This window comes from Phalacrocorax aristotelis, chromosome 3 (genome assembly GCF_949628215.1).
Source record: "Phalacrocorax aristotelis chromosome 3, bGulAri2.1, whole genome shotgun sequence".
Classification (NCBI taxonomy): domain Eukaryota; kingdom Metazoa; phylum Chordata; class Aves; order Suliformes; family Phalacrocoracidae; genus Phalacrocorax; species Phalacrocorax aristotelis.
In genome coordinates this window covers 4,552,838-4,570,801 of record NC_134278.1, presented here as the reverse complement: position 1 = coordinate 4,570,801, position 17,964 = coordinate 4,552,838, and the positions used below count along the sequence as shown (strand labels likewise).

The 17,964-nt window shown below is 40.9% G+C and overlaps 1 protein-coding gene across 8 annotated transcripts in view; it reads right to left on the bottom strand.

The window, feature by feature from the left end:
• The window catches only part of PKHD1 (PKHD1 ciliary IPT domain containing fibrocystin/polyductin), a 277,932-nt gene that overhangs the window by 76,585 nt on the left and 183,383 nt on the right, over positions 1-17,964 (bottom strand). For 7 of the 8 annotated variants that reach the window (XM_075086582.1, XM_075086585.1, XM_075086584.1 and 4 more), the window contains 6 exons: positions 17,015-17,102; positions 13,470-13,624; positions 11,405-11,557; positions 10,157-11,035; positions 8,855-9,017; positions 5,105-5,265 (listed from right to left, as the gene is read on the bottom strand). In XM_075086582.1, coding sequence (XP_074942683.1) covers positions 5,105-5,265; positions 8,855-9,017; positions 10,157-11,035; positions 11,405-11,557; positions 13,470-13,624; positions 17,015-17,102 — 1,599 coding nt within the window. Of the gene's footprint in view, positions 1-3,812; positions 3,863-5,104; positions 5,266-8,854; positions 9,018-10,156; positions 11,036-11,404; positions 11,558-13,469; positions 13,625-17,014; positions 17,103-17,964 lie in introns of all 8 variants that reach the window. The other variant, XM_075086587.1, reaches the window with a different exon arrangement.

Below are 17,964 nucleotides of genomic sequence, written 5' to 3'. Positions count from 1 at the left end.
GATGCCAACCTGCTTTCATGTTGTAATATCCTAACATCTGGAATCCTCATAGTTTTATGTTTAACTATAAATATCAGCTGAGATTAAAGACCCATATAGCAAGTTGCAATCTTTTGGGTTAACTTGGAAAGTGAGAGTCATATTCTCCCCTTTAACAAGGGAAAAAACTCTTCTGCAAGTATAGATACTGGCAGACAGATTTCCTGATGACCATTTCCTTTCTTCATTTCCCTCCCCACATTTCCATGGCTCCAGCTATAGTTCCATCATAACCCTTCTCCTATGAGGCAGGAAAAAAGAAAACGGCTTGTTAAGTTACTGATGCTCAGTATCTGGCTGCACAGAGACAAGCAAATATCTACTTGTTTCTGCTTTTCTTAGTCACTTTTACACTAAGTTGGGTCACTGACCCTGGTAACTATCTAATATTCAGGTTAACTTATTTGTACCCCAAGGACCAATACTGGGCCCCACGCTGTTCCACATCCTCATAAATGACCTGGATGATGGGACTGAAAGCACACTTGCAAGTTTGCCAATGACACTAAAGTGGGCGGTCAAATGGACACATCTGAAGGGAGGCCTGCCCGTCTTACAGAGAGACCTGGACAGGCTGGAAGAGTGGGCTAGCAAGAACAGTATGAAGTTTAGCAAAGACAAGTGCAAAGTCCTGCACCTCTAACCAAAGAGCCCAGTACAGGCGACGATCTCAGTAAAGCTTTTGGTACTGTCTCTCACAGCACCCTCCTGGACAAAATGTCCAGCACGCAGCTGGATAAACACCTAATGCAGTGGGTGAGCAATGGGCTGATGGGTCGGGCTCAAAGGGTCACAGTGAAAGGGGTTACGTCGGGCTGGCGGCCAGTCACTAGTGGGGTTCCACAGGGATCCATCTTGCAGACCTGTCCAGGGTACCGTAGGGTTGGTACTCTTTAATGTCGTCATAAATGACTTGGATGCAGGACTGGAAGGAATACTAATGAAGTTTGCTAACGAGAGAAAACTGGGAGGAGCTGTTGGTGCTCCCGAGGGCGGCGAGGCCCTGCAGAGGGGTCTGGACCCACCGCAGAGCTGGGCAATCACCAGCCGTATGGAGTTTAACAAGGGCAAGCGCCGGGTTTTGCCCCTGGGGCAGGGCAGCCCCGGCTGTACAGACGCCTGGGGAACGAGGGGCTGGGGAGCAGCTCCCCAGGGAGGGACCGGGGGGCTCTGGCCGACGGCAGGTTGAACACGAGCCACCAGCGTGCCCTGGCAGCCAAGGGGGCCAACCGTGCCCTGGGGGGCACCGAGCCCTGCATCGCAGCCGGGCTGGGGGGGGATTGTCCCGCTCTGCCCCGCGCTGGGGCGGCCTCACCCCGAGTGCTGTGGGCAGCGTTGGGCGCCGCAGGACATTGGGGGTATAAAGGTACTGGAGAGTGTCCCGAGGGGGCCGCGGGGCTGGGGAAGGGTTTAGAGGGGAAACCGTACGAGGAGCGGCTGAAGCCCCTTGGGTTGTTCAGCTGGAGCAGAGGAGGCCGAGGGCAGCCCCATGGCGCTCTGCAGCTCCCTCCCGAGGGCAGGAGGAGGGGCAGGGCTGGTCTCTGCTCTCTGGTGACCAACGCCAGGCCCCGAGGGAATGGCAGGGAGATGTGCCAGGGGAGGGTGAGGCTGGGCATTAGGAGAAGGTCCTTCCCCCAGAGGGTGGTGGAGCCCTGGAACAGGCTCCCCAGGGAGGCATCACGGCACCAGCCTGGCGATATTCAAGAATCACTTGGACAAGGCCCTCAGAGACATGGTGTGAATTTGGGGTGTCCTGTGCAGGGACAGGAGCTGGGCTCGATGGTCCTTGTGGGTCCCTTCCAGCTCAGGGCATTCTATTATTCCATAACTCTATGATCTGTGTGGCCAGGGAGAAGCCTTGCTAAAAAGGGCCTTGGTGTCCTGGTGGACAACAAGTTGAATACGAGTCAGCAATTTTGTGAGTATATGAACAGTTGTTTTATGAGCATATGAAAAATGAGAAACATGAGAGTTGGAAAAATTTCCACCAAGGGAAGAAAACAAACTTAAGCATCTCTGGGAGCTGGCTATGGTTGGGTTGCAGACATTGTCATGAGGCAGTATGATAACAGAGTCCTATAAGTATTGCAGATAGCCAGCAAACGGCTCCTTCATGGAATAGGGGTTTTAACCTGGACACAGAAATCAGCTGAGTGCACAGACTGTTCACTTATCCTTCATTCCTCAGCTAGGCACACTCATGTTTATAGCTAATTCTGCTGTACAACTTGTGATTCTCATATTTCCTGTATCATGATACCATTTAGTGCTCCAGGCCTGGCCTCAAGCTCTTTTCTAAGAGGTTTCATATAGAGATGAGTTTTGGGAGAAAAACATTTTGTCATCCAAAAATGGCAGCTCAAAGAGATTAAAATAATTACAAATTCATGTTAAACTCATTAAATTGTTTTGGATAATTTGAAAAATGATACTGTGAAAATTCCTCATAAATTATTTGGGGGGAGGGTGTTGGAAAACATTTCATTCTAAACTTGTGCAGTATTATATTTAAAATTAAAAAAGTTCTCTTAGATTAAAAAATGATTATGCTTTGTTTGACTCAAAATTACTTTTATTGTTGCTCCTTTTTCTTTTCTTAGAATAATAATCATAACAAAAATCTTGGCTCTGTTGCCTCTTCAGGTTTTTTTTCTGAATTCTATGGTTTATCTGGAAAACTAAAACTTCAGTTTTACGTGAACAACTCCGCTTCTACAGAAAGCAACAATAAAATGACCTAGTCTATGACCCAAAGTGCTAACACAGGAGGTAAAAGATCAGGCACACAGGAAGACAAGAGAAAAAATAAGTGGGTACATTATTAAATATACATTGCATGGCTTGCTACTGCCCATCTGCAGTGGGCAGGACTCAGTAAGTCAATCGGTCCAGCCTTGTCTATTGCATACATGCACACACATATACACAAGTAATATATGTATTCTATATTGATGGCACCTTCAATAAAAGATATCATATAAATTCAGAAACATTAATATCTTACTGAATGATCCACTGTGCCCCAGTTATGGCTCTCACAGGCTCTTCCCTACAGTATTCTTCTGGAAAAACTTCTTGGCTTTCGTGTCCCTGATGTACATTGAGTGTTTTGTTTTCCTCCCCCTGGAGTAATCAGAATATCTAGAAATGGCTAAGGGCCAATAACTTCAAGCTGACTGTCCAAGTGGGAAGCTTAAAGTGAGAATATACATCATCTGGATGAAGGTACAATTAAAAGGATGTGGGAAGACAGAGCTTTTGAGTCTCAAATCAACGTGTCGCTGAACTGTGGAAGAGGCAAGAATGTTGTGTAGCTACCTGAAAAGACTATCTATCTCCTGTTTCTGTGCTTAGTCAGGCTAGCAGCACTAACCACAGTGTTGCAGTGCTTTGATAAAGCTGCTGGAGGTGGTCAGAATTACTCAGGTTTAACAGGGTACCAGGTGGATGTGCAGATGAGAGGATTAGCAGGTGGGTTTTGACCACCCAGATAACATAGGTACCAAATGCTCATATGGATTCAGAAAGGTAGAACTCCAAGGGCCAAATTCTGCTCAACAGCATCATAACACCACCATCTTCACTGGCCTGGAAGCACTTGCACGCCAAGGGGAAGTGTGGCCCCACAGCTTTATGGCAGCGGGAAAGGCAAGCATTTTCTCCTATTTTCTAGCGTCGGAGCCTGCATTGCACTGTGCAAAATGTTCAGTGTTACAACTTTCAAGAGGGAGAAGGAGGGGGGAGAGAAGGGAAGATGACGACCATGAATTCACCTTAGCATCAAGCTGTGCCTTTCCAAATGTCAACCTCAAGATGAAAGGAACTGCAGGTCACAATGAGAAATACAGAGGAATTAAAAACACAGTTGTGAAGGGAGGGGGAAAAATCCTCATTCATATTTGGGCAGCAAGAAGAAAACAGAGCAATTTTGTTATAGCCTCAGAGGCAGGCAGCATTTACCATATGCTGTCGCCTCCATTACTCAAGGAGATAAACCCTGTGGAGTGTAGGTTGCACTGCCAGTGCAGTTTAGATGGTGGGGATTCTTGGCATGTGTATGACTGTGCCAGGGTGTGCTAAAAATGATGCGAATCGAAATAAAATCCAGGTTCTGTATGCAAAAGTATGTATAGATTAATATGCAGGTGCTAAGTGGTAATACTGCTAAGGTATTAGCACTTGCATGTGATTCATAATCAGGGCAGAAAAGGTAGAGTAAAAATCAGTGTGTTTGCATCTAGACAACACATTAATCAGCCTTGTAAGCAGCCGGTTAGAGCGGGATCCTTAGAGGAAAAGCCTTTACTGGATACACATTAGGCATTTTGTTTAAAGATTAAAGTTCTTCTCATGTTTAATCTGTTTTAGAGTGGGATGGAAAACAGGATTAATTACAGTCCCTTCCATCAGTCTCCCATACCGCTGGAGTCACAAATGATGCGCCTTTTCAGCAAAATGGCCGCCATCAGCAGCAGGCACAGGAAATGCTAATTGTAATTAAAGAGTTTATTTGGAATCAGAGAGCAGAGTTTTAATCAGGATGAGAATGGAGCCTTGCTGTGTGAACCTCCAGAAAGTGGTTACCGAGCAGAATGGGCCTTTTTAAACCAGAGAGAGGGGTCTTTAAACTTCTGGAGTGGGTTTTCAGCTTGATTATCTCCTCAGTGGGATATGGATGAAAATCCTCTCCGGGCCAATTATTGTTATTATTTTGCACTTAAGTAGCACTTACATGGTATGTCTTACTTAATGATCTCAGAGGAGGTAAGTTCTGCTCTGGTCTTAAAATTAATGATTTAAACCCTAAAGGGGCTAAGGATGCCAGGTGACTTGATTATGCAAGAAGGCAGAGAGGCACTGGGGGACACAGAAATGTACAGTGAGGCCTCCCAGACTTCTACACTGTAATTCACTACATCCATCCTGGAAAGGTATCATACAATCTGGGACCACCACCATCTCAACCTCAGGTGTTGGTCTCAATGAAAGCCTGGTGTAACCCCCCATCTCATAGGTCAAATGTATGCATGACTTTGCAAACACTCCAGAGAGCAGAGGTACTTACCGGCTTGCAAATAGAACTGTGCCCATTCAAATTCTGACTTTGGGAAAACAGAAACAGGTGGTTCTAGGTCCAGGATACCTCCATCCAAATCCTTGAAAAGGGCCTTTCTCGAGCCTTTGCATTTCTTTTCAGAGAACATGGTGTCTTCAGAGGTCAGTACACTGACAGACAGGAGAGGCAAAGTTATGGTGAAGAAGAGAGCAAAAGAAAAATACTGTGCTGTAGCTTGCAATTTATTTACACCAGCAACAAACACTTCTGCACATACATGTAACGTCTTGGTATTTACTATGTGAATTTACATGGCCAAGAAAAGAAAAAAATGTAAAATAAGCAAAAATAAATGGAACCTAAGCATATCAGTCAAGGTTTGGAATAGTCTGTAAAAAAATTCTGTAACAATTTTTACATTGTGGCATGTTTGCATCCAAACTGCCAAAAAAGACAAATCAGCATCCTCCCTCTCCAAATGTTGGCTGGGTTTGGACAGAGAAAATAATCTTATTTCCAGAATAACTTCTATCCCCAAATCTCCTTCTCCCTGGGATTTACGTGGACCAGTCTTGGTCCTTAGAGCCAGCTATAAAGTTGCAGATGAATACCTCTGGTTCCCTCTTGGATTTCCTGATTTGAGGAACTGCAGTGATGCAACTATCAGTATCCATATGCCATTAATTTTTGACCAATGACAGATGAAGCCTGTAGTTGCTGAGTGAAAAGGAAATGTGTACTGACTGCTATCACACCAAGCGACCAGGAATATCTCTGCTGCATTATGCAGTGATGATATGGTGAAGACATTGCTCTTCATATCTACCGGGTGATGGACTAGTTATTTTTTGCTTACAGATTGGTGTGTGGTTTACATAGTATTTTGTTAAAAAGCACTGGCTGCCCAGCAGTACCTGTTTGCCTTGTCCTAACCATTGCACTCTGGAATGGGGGAGCCCTCCGAAGGGTCAGAAAATTGCACCTTCCCACGGGCAGCCAAGCTTATGCAGGAGAAAGCATGAAGGAAGGTGAAGTGGTGGAAAGTATGAGAGAGGGAGCCAGTAGGGAGCACACATTTTAAACAGAGAAAGTTCTGATAGGAATTCAGAGAAGTTTGTTGCTGGTCAAGGAGCCACTTAACATTGCTAGAGTAGAAGCAAACTTGAAAGCAAAACCCATTCTAATAGGACACAGCGCAAAAGGATTAATGTGTTTATAAACCTCTTTTGTTTGTTAGTTTTTTTGCTTTCATATGCAGGTGTTTGGAACTGGATCTAAAAAGATTATTGTCCTAATTTCTGTTCTAATAAAAAAACCTGGGTTTGGAGATTCAATGTAATTTTGGTGGTTTTGATGGGCTTAAAGTGAAGTATACACGGATCTCACCTCAAAGCTACGCCTGAGCTAGGGTTTCATCACCCAATCACAAATAACTAGTAGTAAGTTATTACTCAACCGGTACTGTCTCCCAGACAATGAATAGCTATTTCTCTCTTTCTAATGACAGGTTCAGATCCTAAAAATAGAATTAAACCATACTTTGAAAATAAGACTAGTAAGGGAAGAGAGTTTCAGAGCGTTAGTCCAAAATAGAACAAAGCTCTTTTTGAATGGCATGATAATGTACCTCAGCAAAATACCTATAACTTTCAAATTCATTTACCAAATTTTATCATCAGTATACTCGCAGGAGGAAATTTTAAGTTGAAACAGCCAGAAAAACCTACAAAATTATACGTAGATCATTAAAGGCTGGCTTCCACCTGCAGCAGGGCAGGTTTGCTGGAGGGGAACTCACCTCACTTGAGAGTTACATAGGACAGTTGAGATGAATCATTTCCTAGGCAAGGGTCTCTGTTGACTACAGATTGAGTTTAGTGTCTTCTTTAGATTACATGTCTAATTTCTGGATAACTGAAGTGTAGTGAGCTGAATCCAATGTTGAGGATCTTAAGTACTTTTAACTGCATTTTGACTAAAGGTTTAACAAATCTTAAAGGAACTAGCCAACGGGCCATATCACTCCTATTACAAAATACAAGGAGATATAATGACTTGTAATTCAGCAAAGTCCATGGAAATATCTACAGATTGCTACATGGATATACATTAATTCTTGGAGAAAACTAAGAATTTCTTGGGCTCGTGTTGGAAAAACCCAATTATTGACATTTTGAAGGCAGCAAACAGATATAGGCAGAGATTTACAATAAGGGCAGAAAAACAAATGGCTCAATGACCCAGCCAACATAACTCAAAAGACGTGGAGAACAAAGATAGCTCCTCTGATCCTGATGTCTAGTTGAATTCTTGAACATCTCTCAGAAGATCCAGCATTTTGGCTGGTTAGGTCTACCAGTGGTATAAGCAAAGTCTTGCCATATTCCCTGATGTTTCTATTTCCTCTCTTGCTCTAAGGCAATGCTCACCTTCTCTCTGACAGGACATATCCATCAAGATATCCCTTCAGGATGCTGAAGCAGAACAATGCAGCTACAGCCTGGATCAAGCTCAGCAGTTGCAAAGGTGGATTAAATATATGCATGCAGATAATGCACAAGGAGCACTGAGAGAAGTAACCTCTCTCAGAGGTTTACTAGACTACTAAGAAAGCATTCAGGAATCCAAGTGCATTCATCATGTTTGAAAATCACCAGCTCTTGCAGTAGACCGTGTGTTCAGCAGCTCACTAATAGCATAATATTGTGGGATGGATACAAGAGTGAAACATAATGTGAGCTGACAATCTGGACAGGTCTCAGAAATCTACACACAAACTAATGCCCAGAGCAAAAAGCAAAAATGTAGAATAAAATAAAAATTCTGGCAGAAGGCTGGAGGGGCTCTAAACATAGCAGTGTGGGACACCTCCAATTATTTTTGACTGGCAAGTGGAGTCCATGCTGGATTTTTTTGCTACTTCAAGGCTTTCCTGACATAGCCTCTGTATTGTGTTCACTGGTTATAATAAATAAATAGGCATGTGGTTTCCATTGGAGGTGGTATGTTTAAACTACTGAAACCAGTAGTGACTTAAGGTTACAGATGAAGCCCTCTCCTCCCTCCTCCATGTTCCCCCACACGTAGATGATATTCTCCCTGGGCAGCAACAGCAGTTCTGGCAATCATCTGACATCTCACAGCCTGCCTGGTACTGATCAACGTTTCTGATGTGATCTCACAGGCAAAAATCAAGCTCCGCTTCTCCGACCAAAAGGACATTCCCTGTCTCAGGGTTTTTTGCTGGAAGCCCTGACATTTTCTGAAGCCTGGGGCGGAGAAGTATGAGATGCTCGGGATGGAGTTTTAAGAAATGGGATATGTGAACCTTGTTTTGTTATACAAATGTCAGTAAAAAGGGAAATCCAAGAGGATTGGTTTGGAGATGTACCTTGATGGAATCTGAACCTCAAACTTTAAAAAATTGCCCTAAACTAAGTTTGGGATTTGGGTTTTTTCTTTCCTTTTTTTCTTTTTTTCTGGATTTGAGGTTGTTTTGTGTGTGTTTGTTTGACGTCTGAGCTTGTTCATTTTTGCCAGACAGGAGCAGTACAAGAGTAGAGACAGAGACAAAGAATGGGACTGCTGTGCAGCTAGACATCCAGTCTCATCCAATTGCTTAAACTCTTTGACAGTACAATACAAGACAATACGAAAAGACGGCAGATACAGAGTTGAGGATAGTCCTAAAAATGTAGGTGCTTTTATATATTTTTGCACAAACCATCAAAAAAGAGAGTGCAAAATGAAGCATATTACCTTGTTGGATGAAAGTAGAACTTGTCGTTCTCATTGACATGTAACATCCTTGATCTCTCCGCCGTGATAAGAGGTGTGATGCCTAAATGGTCAGCATTTGACATGATGCAGACATCCCTGTCTTCACTGTAGCAGCTCTTTGTAAAACCAGTAAAGATGACTTCTGCCAGGGATTAAGAGATCAAGCGAGGAGAAGTGGTTAAAGGAGTGTCAGAACTAGAGAGGGAAAGGCTCTGTTCTATGACATTTTCAATGTTAAATTGCTCCCCTATATATATATACACACACACAAATAGTTTTTAAATTAGACTAATAGCATTGATCGTAGATCTTCAGTTGGCTTTAAAATATTCCATAGCCGTTATATCTTAAGTTGATGCAAACCAAGTCATATCCATAGGAAACGAAATAAAAGGAAATAGTGAGCAAGAAACAAAAGCAGGATTGATTAATAAGTTTTCATTTGAATCAGTAAGAACCAGTTTAATGACAACCTGACTTGGATGGTTAATATAGGATGAGCTGTGCCTGGTGACACATGCTTGGCTGTGGCACTGAACCCTTGTGGATCTACAAAGTCCCTATGAAGTGCCACAAATTTTCTGTGAGACCCTGGGCAAGTGTATTTGTCTTTCTCTGTCTCCCTTATTCTTCAGTAAAAAAGAAAATAATGTATTTCCTTACAGAAGTAGGTAGCACTGAGGGATAAAGAGATGAAAAACTGTGAAGTATTTAGATCCCACTATGGCAACCAGCTAAGTTCTGATGTATGCAAATATTACTCTGGGGACTGTAAAATACATTTGAACCAAAGACATGGGATACATAACTGACCTTTATATCTCTGTGCAATCCCTTATAACAGTAAAAGCCATCACTGTTTCTGTCCAGCTGTAGTCATTATGTTCTGCGCAAATTCTGTGTTTTTTACATTTCTATGCAAAGTGTGCTATTAACTTCTCAAAGTTGGCATCTTTATTTAGCTAGAGCTAACCGTAAATCAGAGAGATGAATCAAGTAGAAAAATAGATAGCACATAGATCAGGCATGTTTGGGGTAAAATATATATATTAGGACATGACATAATTATATAATTCAGAAAGTGGAAAATACCAAATACTTTTTTTTAATTAAACTGCATTGAACTGAAGAAGTTTTCTGTTATTAATCCCACTGAGGCTTGGATTTCCCCACCACATCCATTTGTGGGTGTGGAAGGCTGCAGCTTCAACTGAAAAAAACGTCATTAGTCAAGAAAAAACAGTGACAGAATAGTCTGGCCAGAGGACATGGAAGACTGACCTTTCAGCTTCATGAGTCCCAGGACTTTTGGACAATGCCCGGTTTTGTGCCATGGGTTATCTGGCCTTTGGTTTGGAGCAGTGGTAAACGTAGGCCATAAAATCCCAATGCGGCCTCTTAGAGGGTAGTATGGTGGTCGATCCTTGGCTGTTAGATCAGCTGAGAGAGGCTTGATCCTGTCTCTGATGCAGTCAAAAGTTGAACTTGTTGCGACAATGGCAGAATTTCTAAGTTCTATGAATCTTTTCCCTGTGTGACATTGTTTGTCACGGAGAGAGTACACTACTGGCATGAGACCCACAGTGTTGTCCACCAGCACCACATTGTCCATGACGACGCTGCTTCCAAGGTGGAACATGACACCATAATCATAATTCTTATAGGACAGAAAACCTGTGATTCTAGTGCAGGTCTGAAATCCATCTCCCTGATACAGATGAATACCATGGAGACTTGAATGGGCCACGTTTTCACTGCAATACTCTCCATCTGGCAAACACTCTTGGCCCCTGATATGGAAGCCAATTCGCTCAGATCCTGCCACAGCATTGCCACAGAGGGAGACACCAATGGCAAGGTTCACCTTGATGCCAGCAACCCAGTTTAATAAGCCTTCTGGTTGCCTGCTCAGAATAACAAGGTTCCTGTTGAGAGAATGATTTTGCCCTTCCAAATCAATGCCATGTCCAACTGTGTTGAACACCATGTTATCACGCAACAAGATCCAGTTGCTCATGACTGCTTTAATGCCAACTCCACAACTACCATTAATGCTGGAAGACACCACCGAGGACCGTCGGGATATATTCCTGAATTCAATGGCAGAAAGCTGAGGAGGCCCAAAGTTCAAAAATTCAGTATTTAAGAGTTGAAGGACACCTGCAATGAGATAACTGAAGTAAAATAAAAGCTTACAAAATTACCTAAGAACTGATAAGAATAACATCCATTTACACAGTGCTCAGGCATGTAATAGCAGGCAATCTTTGTCAGTGTATTGACAGTAATGGGTATTTGTTAACCAATATATATAAAGTTAGAGTAAAACCCAACTAACCACAGAACAGCCCCTCCTAAAATATATTCCATTATTTATAAAATATTATTAGTACTCATGTTTCATACATGGCACGCAGTCACAGTTTGATTAGAATTGCACAGCACATGTGAATGGATACATCTGTTGTTAGACAGTGCTTTCTTGCTCAGATCTGGTCTGGTCGATGAGGACAGGTGAATCTCAACTACCTTCAAACTCTGTCCCGCTGGAGTCTGTAAAATGTCCCACCAGCATCCTGCCAGTGCAAGCCACATCAGACTTGATCTGTACATTCCGTGTTAGGAGTCCAACCTCTGCAGCCAAAGGGATGTGTCTACCATCTTCTGTGTCATGGAAATGCCCTGGGGAGTTTCAAGAAGGAAAATGTGATAAGTGTCCATCATACCTATAAACCTGTGCTTTGAGGGACATAAAGCCTGACAGCTTATGCACAGTTTCTCTACAGAATCTGCACTGACATTCAGGTGTGTTTTTCCTCCAGCGCAATCTATATGCATCAACACCAAATCAGAAAGGCCACCTGCCCATCAAATATTCACCATGCGCTTATATTTAACAAACATATTTTGCTTTTAGAAAAAGAAGGTGCTAAATATTTTCCCTGTGGTGTGCAAATGCCAAATCAATGAACCAATTCACACTTCATTTTTTCTAAACTACATGAGCTGGAGTTATTCTTCAGTACACTGCAGAGCTGGTCTCCGTGAATTCTTGTTAGGCTCAGACCAATGACAATGTTAAAAAACAGTTTTCTACAGAGTCTTGGTTGTGTGTGTTTTCTAAACAAAGTCTTTCTAAATGAGGCTTTTGAGAGAGTTTATGCAGATTTCTAGCTTGGAATTAATTTCTGGTGACTTTAGATATCTACAGATATGATTTAGTTATCCGAGCTGTTTTTCTGTACAGTGGAGAGCAATAGGCAATTCTCAAGTGCAATTTGTTATCTATTTTATAAATCTGCTTTAGGGGGAGATGAAATACAAGTGAGCAGTATGTATTTTTCTGCTTCGATTATCAAGGGAACTGAGAGTGACTAGCTCTTGTGTGAACATTTACTGCAGATACCTACATTTGCCCAGGTGAACCTCATTATTTACGTAGCTCTTAATTCTCCCATCAGATCTTTTTTTTTTTTTTTCCCCAGCTATATCTAACAACTGCTGCAGTTCTCAATGTGTATGTAATCATTTTGTCTCATGATACATTTACTATATCTACATTAGCTAAGAAAATAGGTTAAGAACTGTTCTCTGGCCCCGCGACTGACTGGCAGGTTTCTTCCTTCCCTCACAAAAAAGAAAGGCCATGAGTAAACTACTGGAAATGGGGTCTAGACGTTCTCTCCTTTGAACTGCCTATTTTTTTAAATGCAATTGTCGTACAAAATTGTGCCATGGAGGTTACTACCGATTAACACTATGGGTAACTGCGAACAGGGCTCAGCTCCAAGTGAAGCTGTGTTTACTAGCACAGGTAAGCCATTTAAAACACACAGTATTTGTGAACCTTTTTAACCGTCATACCAACATCTGTGCTTACTAGCTTGAATAAAGTGCATTTAAAAAATATTGCTATGCATAGGAAAAATCCCCATTTCAGAGCTTTAGAACTTGACCTGTTAATAACAATTATTTTATTTTTGTTAAAGAGATTATAATAAATTTACTTTATAGGATGACATAAAATTAAATTAATTATCAACAGTGCATCTCTTTTTCCAGTTAAAGACAAATCCCATGTAATCTACATAGGAAACACAGCTATATACAGAGTTTATGTTTAGTTACGTATTCGATTACAAATACATTAGTTTTATGCCATGGAGGTGATAAAATTTTGCACTTGAAACTCAGTGAGTCTAATTGTTTTGCAAAATGGATTTTTTAATTTTTCAGGTTTTGACCCACCACAGAAATTGTGTAAACGACCTAAAAAACCCTGCAGTTATTTTTTCCCTTTAAAATTTCAGTAACTTCTCTCTCTATTAACCAGTTCTACTTAAAACATGAAACACCAGGACGTTTTCCTAAATTTTCAGCACTTCATTAATTCTATTCCCAGAAATTCATGTTAGAATCAGCTATTCTGTGTAATTCTGAACATCACATTTGCAGTATCAAAATAATGAGGAAAAAAGCATATGGAGAAAGAAATAAAGATACCTCAATAAAGTAGAATTGGTGTTGGTGCGATCTGAAATGAAAAGTCAATGCTTCAGATAAAAACCCTCAAATGGAAAGACAGATTCCTTACCAATATGCCTGTGCAGAAGGCGTTCATGAATTCTTATGCTATGACCATTGACTTCTTTAAGTGTAACTACTTCAGCTTGGTGGGCTTCATAAGAGGAAGAGCTGATCACAATACCTCCACCATGATTCCAATCCACTTCATCCTCCACAAAAATCCTGTAACGCCAAGATATTAAGTTAATGTCATTAAATTTACAGAAGTTATACTCACAGATTTCCTAAAAAATGAATGGCAGTCTTGCCTAGGCAGATCTCAGAAAGAATCCGCTGGCAAAGCTCTAGGAAAAGCCCCTTTAGGGCTTTCTCAAAAACAGATGTCTAAAATATGTGGGATGAATTTGATCCTGAAACATCTATTTCACACCATTGATTAACAAGCTATAGAGTTCCAGTACAGAGTTGCAGGGCTCAAGTAAGTTTCCTACCAAAGATGCGTCAGACCATTTCTGGTGCCAGAAATATCCTACAGAGCTGAAAGTCAGCTTTGGGCTTAGACACCAAAATGTAGGTGTCCACGTGTAGGAGTATGTCTGTGCACACTTGGCATTTAAGCTTCCAGTATAGTCAATTGATACAGTCAGTAGTGTGTGGAAGACAATTCATGTCTCCCTGAATTGGGCATGTGGAGCAGGATTTGATTGCCTAAACGTGAGCACCTGTTGCTGTTTGAGATGTCCCAGGATATCTAAGACATCTGCTGGTAGATACGATAGGACTTGGTCATGGAGAGTGCCTGGAGACAGAGGTATAAGCCATGGAGGGGATTCAAAGACATCTCAGATGAGCCTAAAGGCACCTCAGCTGAGCCCAAAAACTCTGGTTAGGTACCTGGACCCTCTCCTTGGAAGCTGAATAGCCCTCTTGGCTCCAGCACCTACAACTCCACTGGCTTGAATGGGAGCTTGATCACCTTTTTTAACATTTCACACAAATCCCTACATTTGTCTGTTTTAATCTTGAACTGAAGAAGTCCCTTTGCATTCAAAGCTATATTTGTAGCTCAGGAATTTTTTAGCTTTATATACAGCAAATAAAAGCATTTAATAAAACAAAAATTAATAATCATCAGTGTTTATATATATTTGATAAACACCCAAAGGGTGACTGGTGCTGGCCACGGCATGCTCTACACTCCTCAGGCAATTGTTGAGGCAAGAGAACATTGAATGGATTCAGAGAATGCCTCACCATGCACTCAAATGTGACAGAAATGAAGGAAGGGAAGTCCTAAAGGGATGTAACTGGCAAGCTACGTCACCGAGTTTTCCTAGTGTCTCTTCTCACAGTATTTTTCAAAGTTTCAAAGATGAGTAGCCTTAAGATGAGTACTTCCTGCCTCAGCACCCGTGAACACTCAGTAGAGAAGTTTATCAAAACTTTTTTTTTTTTTTTTTTCTTAGAGGAAGCACTGGGCAGCTTCTGAAACAGCAGGAAAGTGTTAATGTGACTGAGAACTTTGTATCGTTCAAGGATAAATGCACTGGCAAAGAGGAAGCAAAACCACACAGAGTAAGAATAATTGTGGCATGTGTTTGGGATTTTTGACAGTTCACATGCAACCCATACTAGGTTAAACTTAAGTTGAATCTTAAGTCCGCTTCCAGGCATACAAACCAATAATAATTCACATCTTGTGGACCCAAATATAACTCTTTTGACTCTTGCATTTCAAAGTCTAATGAGAGGAATCAGTAAATAGAAGAGAGCATCTAAGATGCTAATCTGTTGAAATACTAATTTAGGTTTTCGCTGTAAGTAAATAAACAATTCCTTTTTAAAAAAATCTTTCTTTTTGAAAGCATAAGTCCTTCCCTAACTCATGTTCTGATTCATGCTGGAAAATATATACAGCAGTTTCTCTCAGTCAATAAAAAAGCCACTTCCTTCAGCTTTCATATTCTAGCACTGACTTGCCTATTTCCTGTACCTAACCACATTAACTCTTAGCTGGACATTAGTAAACTTTTAATGATAAATACCTTTTATTTTTCTTTTCTTTTCTTTTAACAATGGAAACAACTGTTTGTGCCATATTTAAGGTGGATGAATGATCTCCAAATACTTGTATCTTAGCACCTCATGATGTTTCATATGAAACATCTGGGCAGCAGACCAATACTAGCCTGGTTCCACTTCATCCAAGTATTTAACTGGCATGCTTCAGTCAAGAATCTGCTTATTCTGAACTGCCATCATAATCAGGGAAAAAGAAAAGTTTCCAGAGGGTGAATCTAATGTTGCATGGTTTGAATCAACATCTGGAAGTATCTGTCTCCCCACTGACTATACAACAATCCTAAACAATTAATCTACACTAGACACTCAACTTTGTGAGAGATAACAACAAATGAATCCTACTTGTGCGGCTTTTGTGCCACCAATGCACATCTCTACAATGAGTTTACAAATAATAATTCCTTCCCTAAATGCTGATATTTTACCTCTACTCAGATGAGAGCTCTTCCAATTACTTTTTTTTAGGCCTAATAGATTTTTTTTCTTTGAATACTTGTATTTCAGTTTAAAATTAAGCACTTAGAAGAATTACAGAAAAAAGTGATGAAAATTTTGTGCAAGGCAGAGTCCAGAATGAGAGTTCCAGAGAGAGCCAGCAGGTGCCCATCCCACACTGACTAATGGTGGGGCGCTAAGGATCTCACTTACAGGTGAATTCCTTATGCAAACAAGCTCTCTGGTTCAGGTGAAAGGTTTGAACTTCAGGCCATAGACACCTATTCACTTAATCTGTGGCAAGTCCTCCTAACCTGCCTTAGGTGATAGTTTTGGCTAAGCCTTCAGACTGAAATCGTGGGTAAGTGAGCATGAAGATGAGTCTGCTGCAGGGGCTTATGGATGGGCAGCAACAGGGGAGATAGAAGGTAGCATTTCAAAGATATTTTTGCCATGGTTAAGTGAAAATGTGTCTATACCTTGGAAGCCTCACATTCCAGACAGAAACCTTACCCTTCAGGCAATAGAGGAGTCCTTGAAGTCTTTAAGCCCATTGAGATTAATTAGATATACAAAAAAAGATTGACTCTAATAGGAGAAATTAAGATGTTCACTCCAGAAGCTGCTTTGTAAAGCACTGATCTAAGATCTTGAAGAACATGGTTCATATCCCAGTTTTGCTTAATTCAGAGACGAGATTTTAATGTAGGTCTCTCAAACCAAAACTAACATCCTAATCAGCAAGATATATGCCATTTTAGAGTACATCTCTTCCTTCTAAAAAGAAAGAGAAAAGCAGAGGGAGAGACAGAGGAAGGAAGGAAGGAAGGAAGAAGGAGAAAAAGGCATAAGCAAACAAAGAAGGACAAAGAAGGAAGGACAGAAGGAAAGAAGAAAATCTCAGCTTCGTTGTTCTTTAGTACTAAAATAAATCTAAAAATAGTATAGTTTTCTTGCAAAGGGTAGCATCATTGTTTTTCTTCTACCTAGACATAGTTTCGACATTATCATAAATGAGAAGAGTAATACTAATAGAAGTCATAGGAACAGGAGCCCAGACTTAATATTTGGAGGCATATTTGGGCAAAATACCACCTTTCATTGCCAGGAGCAATGTTAGTTCCCAGATGTGTCCAAGACGTTTTAGGATAAGCACTATAAATTTGTACCTTTCCATAAACCCCTGGAAAAAACAGAAGCAGGAGATCAAAAGTTAGCAGAAAGAGTGACTTGAGAAGAACTGAATGAATAACTAAATACATGGAAGTCTTTATATTTATTAAAATATGTTTCTATATTTTATATAAAGTGTAAGAACAGCACATAGCCTCCACTTGAATTACAAGGTGAACTAGAAATAAATCATTAATAAAGTAAAACAACCATCCCATGTAAAGGCAAGAAAGGGGATTGTGCCATAGAAAACTCATTAACTCAAACTGGAATTGCAGACAAAGGTATCTACCTTAGAAATAAATATCTACGTAAGTAAACAAAATAAGTAAAAAAATCCAGGAATGAAAGACAGAAAACAATCACTCAGCTATTATTTATATTTCTGATCTGTGAAAAATTCACTATTTTTTTTCTGGAAAGGGGATCCAAAACCATGGCAAAAACCCACAAAATATAGAAACTCTTCATATAGATTACATGTTCCAAGAAGATTACACTGAAAAATTTCAGTGTAATGTATGAAAAATTTCTGATTTCCTACATTGAAATGTTTTGTTTCAATTTGCTGACCTGATCTGAAACCTTTCAGTTTGAGTCAGTTCAACATTTGTTCTGCATCTCTAATAGTGGCACATTGCTTCAGAGGAGTTGTGCTTGAAGCATGTAGTGAACCCATTTTACTGCTTGGGTTAATCTCCTCCATGGACAACTTTTCCCATGTCATATTATGTCACTATAGTCCGAAAGAAGACTGCGGCAAATCTTGGTAATGCAACCCTGATTATCCCACCAAGACAGACATTCAAAATAAATTCCATGATCTTGCATTTGCGGTGGTTTAAGAGGATAGCACGGACAGTTGTGAAGTC